The 10949-nt window shown below is 40.7% G+C and overlaps 2 protein-coding genes across 3 annotated transcripts in view; both read left to right on the top strand.

Moving 5' to 3' along the window:
* Positions 1 to 8444, top strand: part of znf821 (zinc finger protein 821) — a 12504-nt gene extending 4060 nt beyond the window's left edge. The window contains exons 2-6 of one of the 2 annotated variants that reach the window (XM_084403544.1): positions 2372 to 2503; positions 2713 to 2825; positions 4179 to 4277; positions 5186 to 5349; positions 5434 to 8444. In XM_084403544.1, coding sequence (XP_084259670.1) covers positions 2372 to 2503; positions 2713 to 2825; positions 4179 to 4277; positions 5186 to 5349; positions 5434 to 6211 — 1286 coding nt within the window. In that variant the 3' untranslated portion in view covers positions 6212 to 8444. The remainder of the gene's footprint in view (positions 1 to 2371; positions 2504 to 2712; positions 2826 to 4178; positions 4278 to 5185; positions 5350 to 5433) is intronic. The other variant, XM_084403545.1, reaches the window with a different exon arrangement.
* Positions 1 to 10949, top strand: part of hnf4b (hepatic nuclear factor 4, beta) — a 457854-nt gene that overhangs the window by 240774 nt on the left and 206131 nt on the right. The window lies entirely within an intron of this gene.

The following is a 10949-nucleotide window of genomic DNA, read 5'->3' as shown; positions in this document are numbered from 1 at the left end:
ACACCCTTTATTAATGAAGAAGAAGAATTTTTCAGTTGCAAAATACCCACATTTTCCAAAAAATTTGAATAATCTTTTTCCACTAAAAAGAACATTTTAACAAATCCGTAACCCAAAGTATCCGGAGTACCTCTACCGGAGTAGAGAGCATAGAAGACAGTTGTCATTGCTTCTTTCACTGCATACGCCATTGATAAGCTGTCATCAGACGATTGATGATCTCATGGGCAAGTTGATTGTTTTTTTGGGGAGACAGGGTTTGCAACTTTCAGGGAGTTCAATTTAATGTTTGTGTTATACTCTGGTTGCATTTGTGAGTTAACAAAAAAGTAACTGGTTGTGTAAAATAGGCACAACATATCTAATAATATAGACCTTATGTAGCCCCACCCCTTTTTAGCATTGTGCACGTTGTGCTCTGTCTTCTAGTTTGCATGACGGATTTAATGAATGAACCGCTTGTTTCAAAATATTCCCGGTCGAATGACATTTATGACATCCTCTTCAAACATTACAATGCTTATGATAACTGTCGTGAACTCTACAATGAGTAAACCCACTTAAATAGACAGTTACTCTTTGACAGCGATGCTTTAGAGAACGGAAGTTCAAACACAATATTCTAAAGATGGCTGCGCGCTTGCAAAAATCGTATCGCTGGCTAAGAGAATTAATGTCAGGTTGTATTGTGATGAAATGTCCAATTTGACTAGTTTTAACCTTTATCTCCATTCCAAAATTGGCAAAACATCTTTTCTGAGCCGTTAAAACACTGGTGTCTGGGACACCGTGAGCATGAATTCTTTAGTGTACACTGAGTTTTAAACACTTAGCTTAAATGTGTTTCATAATAGTGCTCATAAATGGCTATTCTCACTTGAAAAGGAATAGATTATACACTGAAACAGTGTTATCATAAGGTCGATATGTCACAGTTTAAGCATATTAAGCTTTGATGTTACATTTATAAGAGATCAGACAACATTTTTGCCTGATGGACTATTCTCACTTGAAAAGGAGTAGATTATACACTGAAACAGCGTTATAATAAGGTCGACGTGTCACAACTTAAGCCTATTAAGCTTTGATGTTACCTCAAATCAGGTGTTACATTTATAAGAGATTAGACTAAATTTTTGCCTGATGGACAATAAAACAGGTGGTAAAAATATCCCATAGATCTTTGAAGGAGGGATCTGATTCATATCTAGAGTCAGCCTCCCAGAACACTGTGGCATGTCGCACTGGCACTCATTACTCATACTTTCATCAGAAAACATTTAATTTTTTTTGTTTTATTGGTATGCCGGTTGCCGTTCGTGTTACTCATTAAAGCGGCTTCGCAGAAGGTGTTTGGTAGATGGCAGTAATGGGATGCATGCAGGGTGGGAAGCAGCTCCGTGTGGGTGTATAGAGTGCTCTGGAGGAGATGATTCTCACATTAGAGGCACGGACTCGCCGCGCAGGAGATGCAGGCTGTTTCCTCTGGGACTGCAGTGTGTGTGTGTGTGTTGTGGGTTCAGCGTGTAACGTGGGGGTTGGTGAGCGTGAGGTGGAGTGTGCTTGTTTGGAATGTGTTAATAATGCAGCATCAACTATTGTTCTGTACACAGAGCACCACTGCATATCTGGACCTAGATGCCCTTGTTGTTGATATAGTCTTTTCTTTGAAATTCAAGGCGAAAATCTATCAGATTCAGCCTTTTTGATGGGTTGTAACACTTTCTATGAAGCCTGTATTTATAATGCATTGTAAAAGGTATTCTTAAAGGGACGGTTCGGAGAAATTTTGCACCTTTGCACCATGACCTCGAGCCAAACACTTTTTTCAGACAAGCTGTTTGGCTCAAGGTTATGGTGCAAAGGACCCTAGGTTGAAATTACTCCGAACCATCCCTTTAAGGCATTATATTGCTTTCATAATGCCTTATTTAAATAAAAAATGTATTAGTTGTTTCATCTCATGAGAAATTACTGTTGTCAAGATACCAAAATTATTGTTTAAACCAGGGTTCCTCAATTAGTTTTTACCAGGGCCAGGTAACAGGTTACTGGTAACTTTTATTTTTTTACATCAGAAACAACTCAATATGTTTTTGTTGATTTTATAATAAAATGTTTGAAGCAAATGTGTCCTACAACCAATTCATGATGTCTTATGGCTGCAACTAGGATCTTTTAACATGGGCCTGTAAGCAACACCCTAGCAACCACCCAGAAATATACTAAAAAAAAAGACTCAAAATATCTTAGCAACTGCATAGCAATGCCCTGGCAACCAAAGCAGTGTTTTGTACTGGCAAGCACCACTCAAAAACTAGTTATACAGTATATATCGTGGTATTCTCAGTGACTGTTGTTTCATTCACAGGGCCTTTTCACGCGACTGGGTTGTCCGGCCCTCAGCACACTTTTGAGATGGACACTAGAGATGACTTCATTGAAGACGGCGAATGCCATAGCAACAACTCACAGGAACCTGAAGAGCAAGACAGCACAAGTGGTGAGCTACACGGCTTCAAAGGCAACTCACGACAGCTGTCTGAGTTTATTTATATATTTGCTTGCTGGCTCATAAAATATTAAAAATCCAGGAAGACAACTGTGATTGTTCTGTTCAGTGTTGAGACTTATTAGAAAACAAAAGCAAGGTGACCTGTGATGGCGCCGTCGATAATATCATGAACTAACTTTTTTTTCCTATGCCGCCAGATGACGGTGATAGTGATTTTGATAAGGATGACTCCTCAAATGCCTCTGCTGATTACAGCATGATGAGTAATAAGAGAGGCCATGGCTTCATACTACAGGATGATGTCAAGGAGGTGAGTTATGCACGTTAAATGTACGAAGTAGATTGTTGTGATTATCTTACATTCTTCTTTTATCACATGATTTGCATGACCAGCTTTTTCATAGACAACTCACTTTATAAAGAGCCTCGCAAAACTATTCAGCCTTGACCAGTCTTATTTTAATGATTTGCAAATGGATTTAAAAGTCCTGAAAGGAATAATAATAATAATAATATTTTAAGATATTCTAACCTTAACTTCTAACCTTAAAATTAAAATGTAAACATTACCACCCAGTCTTTTTCCAGATCTGAAAATGTGAATAAATGTCTCAAGGTAGTATCTGACCACATTTATATATATATGTGGTCAGATACTACCTTGAGACATTTATTCACATTTTCAGATTCCCACAGATTCTGACTAGATTTAGTTGAGAGCTTTGAATGAAGATTGAGTATCTTTTTTATGTTGTTTTTGAGCCACTTAAGTGTTAATTTGACATCTTTATACTGTTGAAAAATATTTCATTTTAGATTTGTAACAGATTTACACTCTGAAATCAGTAAGTTTAAATTTAATGAAAAGGTACAGTATAGACCTTATGCGTCAGAGAAACAAGCGTGCAGCCATCTTTATAACTTTCTCTTTGAACCTTTTTTGCGGTAGCTCTGTATATTTCTACGGCATCGCTGTCGAAGAGTAATCAGCTGGTGAAGTGGATTTACTTATTGTAGAGTTAACGAAAGTTATCATGATTAATGTTTGAAGCGGATGTCATAAATGCCAGTAGACCGGGAAGATTTCATTCATAATAGTGGGTGTGTCCAATCCTACTCCAGGAGGGCCACCTTCATCTCTAATCTGCTCCAACACACCTTTCTGGAGGTTTCAAAGAACCCTGAATACCGCAATTAGGTGGTTCAGGTGTGTTTAATTAGGGTTGTGGCTGAACAGCAGTTCATTCATAAATCCGTAAGATCTTATCTTCATGCTGTGGAAATACAAACCGGAAGACAGAACACAACGAGCGCGGCACTGAAAAGAGGCGGGGCTACATAAGGTCTATATGATTGTCATTTTATTTAAATTTACATACATTCTGAGGTGTAGAGCATTAGAAAATTCTCCACCATCACATCTTTAAGGGTATTTTTGTAGGGTGACTCATGGCTCACAGTTGGAATGAGTCACAAAGGCTTATGGATCCATTTGTCTGCCACGCCACACCAGTGCTGCATCCGTCATCTGCAGCTACAGTCATTATCAGTTGTGACTTCACTTGTGTTCAATCATACTATTTAAAATATGACACTACATTTCAGACTGTAAGTCTTGTTACTCTAAACTTTTAACTGTTTGTTGGTTCATTATGTCTGATAGGAGAGCGAGGAGGGGACAGACCAGGGAGGAATTTTTGCTTGTCCGCTTTGTTCCCTGGAGTTCAGTAGCCCAGATCAGCTCATCGCACATGTCTACCAGGTGAGGACTACTGAAGCCTCTAGTATATTTTATATATACTAGACTCTGTTAACACCTGGTATTAAAATCCATCTCGAGCGCAAAAACGTTTTATCATCAGATCACTCAGACTGCATTTGGAGCTTGTCAATTACATGCCGATTGTGAAGCACATCTAAATGCTGAAATATACTACACAACTTTTAAAATCTGAACACTTGTTGACTTTGTAAATGGTAACAGACAAAGACCGCGCATCATACACTAAATGACTGAAGATCATATACTACCAGAAGTTGTCCTGAACAAACTCACACAGGAGATCCTTGACAAATGAAGACAATATGAGTTCTAAAACTGACTCAACATCAAACTTTGGAATGTCCTCTGACTGGATGGAATCCAGCTAAAAAAAGAGAGTCTGTGCCCATCCTACACTGTGATCGTCTGTGAAATCTGTCAACTATGACTTTGAAATTTGCAGACTGGCTCGGACTTTCTGCATCTAGCAATAGCTCCTCCAGACTTCAAATCAGAGCAAAAATCTGTGCAAAAGTTGTGTAGTGTATTCTAGCCTTAAGCAAAAAAATGTTTTAATCATTTTTATGTCATTCTAACTTTCTTCCATGAGGAGAAATTTTGAATAAAGGACTGATCACTCTTTTCAAACCATTTACGATGAATGGAGACTACCTTAAATGATAAGTTAATGCTACTTTTGGCCATTTTTGAAGCTTGAAAACTCTAATCCCCATTGTAAATGCTTGAAAAATGACCAGTACATTATTTAAAATTGTCCGGAAGATAGAATGTCAAACGAGTTTGGAACAACATGAGGTTGAGTGAATAACCATTTTCATTTTTGGACTGTTCCTTTAAGTTGAGACGAATTTATGTATGAAATCTCTTGTCTTATTTTCTGTGACCAGCACACAGCTGTGGGAAGCAGCAAGAGTTATATCTGTCCTGTTTGTGGACGAGCTCTCAGTTCTCCAGGCTCTCTTGGCCGCCATCTTCTCATTCATTCAGAGGACCGTCTGTCCAACTGTGCAGTGTGTGGGGCTCGCTTCACAGACACCAACAACTTCAACAGGTCAGTTCAAGACATGATTTTATCAGGATGCTTCATTGTTTTCAAAAAAACTTATCTTAACAGTTTCCTGTTCTGAAATTGTAGGGGAAAGTTGAAGGAATTCCTTGACACAAGCAGTATAGAGATCAACAGTGAGGGTGAGGCATGTGCCATGTCCAACTCTCTACCCAGAAGCCCTATGACTAACCCCAGCACAAATCCTGGTACTGTACTGACCTCATTGCCAGATGGACTTCTCCCTTCTGCACCTCCTCTTCCTTCACTGTCTGACAGCCTCAGTCCTTCCAGCACAGGCCTTCCACCTCTTCCAGACCTCATGAACCCTATGCCTGTGTACCCGGCTGGAGTTTTGCTGGTCTGCAACAGCTGCGTAGCCTACCAGCAGCTTGTGGATGCCCAGTCGCCGTCCATGAGGAAATGGGCAATGCGTAGGAAGAGCGAGCCCGTAGAGATGCGGATGCAGCGGCTGGAACGCGAGCGAACGGCCAAGAAGACCAAGAGGGCATGCGAGACACCGGAGGAGCGGGAGGTGCGCCGCTTACGAGACCGTGAGGCCAAGCGGATGCAAAGGATGCAAGAGACAGATGAACAGCGGTCACGTCGTCTACAGCGTGACCGGGAGGCCATGCGACTCAAACGGGCCAACGAGACACCCGAGAAGAGGCAGGCACGGCTAATCCGTGAGAGGGAGGCCAAGAGGCTAAAGCGGCGCTTGGAGAAGATCGACCCATCGCTGAGAAACCAGATTGAGCATGATCCTGCTGCAATGGCTGCGCTCACCGCTGACATGAATCTATTCCAGTTTTCCTTCCCCATGTCCGTCCCCTCCATGGACAATGGACTGTTTATGAAGCTTCCCTAACAAGCACAGCTCCAAACGCCTCTCAGCCCGGCATTTGAGAAGATCTTGCCATTTTAAAAGAATAACTATCTTGACTATAACTGTGATGAGAATGTTATGCTCTTGCAGTTTCAAGGAGGCGCTCACCCTGACAGCGATTTGCTGTGATGTAGGTACCAGATGTCATTCATTTTCAACGTGAGAGGCCATGAGTTGCAACGCAACAATGTTGAGCAGAGTTCAACTTTATGCAGACAGGCAGCAACACGTGGCGACTACCACTGGGAGTGTGGACAGCGATGCTCACATGATTCGCTGCCTGAAACCGTTGGATATTGCAGTACAGAAGTGGTTCTACTGGACAGACCGGGAAGGGAATTGCTTTGAACCCCCGAGGGTGTCGGGTTACAGTAGTCAACAGCAAGAAGAAATAAACCTCCTTAAAACCAGTGCTCAGCAATGTTTAGTAGACTATGATAACATTCTCGAGAACCCGCCTCATCCCTTTAGCTATGACCTCAATGAAACATTGAAATAAGACCGAGATGATGCAGATGATGTTCCCATCTGGTAGTCAGAGGAGGAAAAAATGGGCCTGAGGCACTGGAGTCTTTTACTATCACCACCAGTCAAGTAGAACAACCACTAGCAACCAACAGTATGGTGACTTGCTGACCTCCTCGTATGAAATTTATTTTTCTGTCAGTGTGAACGACCCTTTGTGGATTTATGTAACATAAATTGATTTACAAAATGAACTGAACTTATTGTATAAAAGATTCCAACATTCGCAGAAGGGAAACAAGGCAAACATGTTTCCCTGTCTGTAAGCATGTTTTAGGAGATTTGTCTACTTACTTTTCAAGGCTCAGACTTTTAGCCATCTTTCTTCAGAGCAGTGAGGCCTTTCCATAAGGAGGTTCTCTGTTTGCACACGGACCTACAGTGACAGGAGTGAGACGTGTAGCCACACTCCACACTCAGCCTACGGTTCAAATTTGCCAGTCTAAAAGGTTGGAGTTTACCTGCAACTATGGCTCATCTCCCAGGACCCTAGATTGGGTCACTACTAGCTCATATTCACAGAACCAACTACCTCACCATGGGCTCTTTGCATGGCCTAGTCACACCTGTGGCCTTGACCGGGACCACAGGGGCCGTGCAGGACCACATACACTGACTCAACGTTCTTTATGCCAACACCTACTATAGTCCAGGGGAGTCCAAACCTGCTCCTGTAGGACCACCTTACTGCTGTTCAGCCACAACCCTAATTAAACACCTGAACCACCTAATTGCGAGTATTCAGGGTTCTTTGAAACCTCCAGAAAGGTGTGTTGGAGCAGATTAGAGATGAAGGTGGCCCTCCTGGAGTAGGATTGGACACACCCACTATTATCATTGCCCTACATGTTTGCTGAAACAACAACACTTTATTTAAATGTTGTTTGAATGCCACTGATCCAAATGGTGAAATCTATGTGGGCTTGTGGTCTCCTGGTCTTTCCTTACACGGTTTTGTGTCCACGAGACCATATGGTGTCCTATTTATCAAGATTTACAAGGATGCCTCCTTTGCCGCCAATATGCCCCTCGTTGCACCCTTTAGTTGAGCCCGGACTATTTGTGTGCGCACTCCAAGGGCTGAGGGTGTCATTTGGGAAAACCTCTATTGGAGATGTTGTCCTTTTCAAAAGAAGGTGGCCATCTTTGTGGATGTACTGTTAATTACTGAAAGTATCTGCTTCGAAGCACATTCAGACACACTTCTCTGACCTCCCAAAGGCTTTATACCTTATCACAATGCTACACGGGTTGTTTTTTTTGCTAGGAACTCAGGGATGGTGTGGATCATCGGCATCCTCACAGCCTGAGAACATAGAGGAGCAGGAGACCTCCTATTCCTAATTCTTCATTATCATCATAAATTTCTCAGATCAGATACTACCTTATACTCACTTTTACTGGTCACATTGGCCTTTTTTTCTCTTATTCAGACTGCAAACTCCTCACCTGAGCCAAAATGTCGATAAGGATATTACATAACTCCATTACATCTCAACTAACCAACCAACCAGTCTCTGCTGCTGTCACTGTACTGTATAATGTGTATTTTACCTCTTTAAACTAGTGTGGTCCTGAATTGGACCTGGGAATGCTTTTTGTTAATGGTGAGGCACTTAGTGTGTGCTCGATCTTAATGGCAACACAAGTAGTGTACAAATTAAAAAAAAAAAGTTGCCTTTGTCACTGGAAAGTTGTGCTTTGGTTTTATATTTAAAGATTTAAATGATTGTGTGCTATTTCTATGAGATGTGCAATGATGTAAAGGTTTAGCGAATGCATGTACAACGAAACAATCAGGACGAAACCTTCCAGAGAGAAATCCCTCGTATATGAAGCAGTGATAATGCTGCATGATTATGCTAAAAATGGAAATAACAAGGTAAATACACATTACAAAATGTTTCACACTAATTCAAAGGTGAAGTGTGTAATTTCTGTGCCACCGTCAGATGCCCCGTCTTCCATTGTTCAAGTCAAATAGGTACTCCCACCCCAAATTTCAAACCGATCCAAAGGTTAACGTGTAACTCCCAACAAACGGAGCAAAAGCGCCACAGAGCCAGTGTTTCTCAAACGTTTTCAGGTGGTTGACCACTTCAAGAGTGAAAGGAAAAGAGCAGGGGTCTAATTCAATGTCCTTTTCACTGATTCTGTCTTGAGCCACAGTTCTCTACATTTGCCAGAAGGCTGTTGTTCTTATTTTATGGAAAGGACTGAAACTTTTAGTTAATAAACTTAAATGAGCCAACTGTTCACTTGCTAAGAAATTAAAACCAAACACTTAAGTACACTGACATATAAACGTTAATCATTGAAGACAGTCAACGGAAACACTTTATCTTAAAATGCATTGTTATAAGTTAATTAGTTGATTAATTCAATGTTGGTGCATCTGATCATTTATTTATTCAGGTCTTTTATTGACTTAAAGGATAATTCCGGTATTTAGCACTTTGAGTCTCTTTTCTGGTTTGTTTTGGATGAACTACAGTGGTGGACACAGAAATTTTGACGATGGGTCCTGTCTCGACTTTTTGACTCGTTTAGAATCGCCTTTGACCGCTTCAGAGTGGCTGGCTATGGGCATGCACGAACATGTCCTTAAAACAACCCTTAACGTTCGTTTTCAAAGCTGCGCAACTCACCGAGTGGTTAGTGGTGTTCGTTGATGATTAAAAACAAATATATCGGCGCAATGTATGATTTCAATCCGTGTTATTTGCTATAGTGGAACTATTTTTTTCAGACAACCGCGTATAAACTTCCGCTCGATATTTGAGTCTGAAGCGCAGTAATATCAACGAGCAATTAGTCCTCCAACAGAAATCAATGGGATTTTACAAAATGCCAAATAAAACACGACAGAAACTGTATTGAAACAGAACTGCTACGCTACTTGTTTTGGAACATAAACGAACATCACTAACCACTCGGTGAGTTGCACAGTTTTGAAAACGAACGTTAAGGGTTGTTTTAAGGATATTATGTTCGTGAGTGCCACTCTGAAGCAAGTCAAAGGCGATTCTAAACGAGTCAAAAAGTCGAGACAGGACCCATCGTCAAAATGTCTGTGTCCACCACTCTAGTTCATCCAAAACAAACCAGAAAAGGGACTCAAAGTGCTAAATACCGGAATTATCCTTTAAGTTGCAACCACAGTTTGAGAACCACTCTGCACAAAGTTGGGAGAACATTACACACATCACCTTGAAGCTTACTTCTCAGTGTTTCATATGGGCGGAAGAGTCAGTCAGGTTAAAACGGACCACTGTACATCTGGAAGTACCTCCTGAAAACAGGGTAGAGACTGTGTGTATGTCTTGTATTTCATTCCAATACTTATTGCAATTTATTTATTACTACAGTGAATGATGCACATTCCAGTGTTTTAAATTCACAATGTTGTTGTCATTACCACCTTTAGAGATACCTCTGATGTTCAAAGTGAAGCAGCTGAGCTTTTCCGCACGGTTCAAGGCAACTGGATACTGGTCCCACGTTTATGCTGTTGTGAAGTATCAATGATGGGTTCCTTCAGGAAAAGAAAAGGATTTAAATGTACATGTGATGAAGCATCACTATGCAATTGAGAGCTGTACTCAAGAAACTTTGTATTACTACTATGCAGTTGATATGAAAGTAAATGGACTCAAATGCTCCAGATCACAAACCTCAGGCAACTCTTGACAGTCAAGCCATTTGTCCTCAAGTCCGTAATCCTCGACCCCGAGATCCATCCATAGTTTTGTTTTCATTTAATCGAGTTAATGTATGCACATTCAGGAAGAACAATGCAATTTTTATGGTAAAGTCCCTGAAATTCATTATAAAGCACTGAGTTCATAGTACATAGCATCAAAGTTGAGGAAACACATCCCAATGCAATGAGAAAATCTAATGATTCTCTGTAGTCTAGACTGAGATGTTGACAGGATGCATTGTCTATTTTGAGGATAACATATAAAAAGAGTATTTTCAAACATTAAACCTATTTAGTCTGCATTATTACTAAACTACATTTTAGTGGTATGCATTGCCATGTATTAAAGAACCATTTTCATTCACATATTTGTGCATACAAGTCAGTGAACCCCTGGCAATGGAACTTGCATGTTATAAACTACATGTTAATGCATTTATTCAAGCTTTTCATTAAGGATTGGAGTCCAATAATTACTTGCCTTTTTGTTGT

The sequence above is a fragment of the Rutilus rutilus genome, assembly GCF_951802725.1.
Source record: "Rutilus rutilus genome assembly, chromosome: 3".
NCBI classification, from domain to species: domain Eukaryota; kingdom Metazoa; phylum Chordata; class Actinopteri; order Cypriniformes; family Leuciscidae; genus Rutilus; species Rutilus rutilus.
The sequence above is the reverse complement of the archived record's forward strand: the minus strand, read 5'-3'. Positions and strand labels throughout refer to the sequence as shown.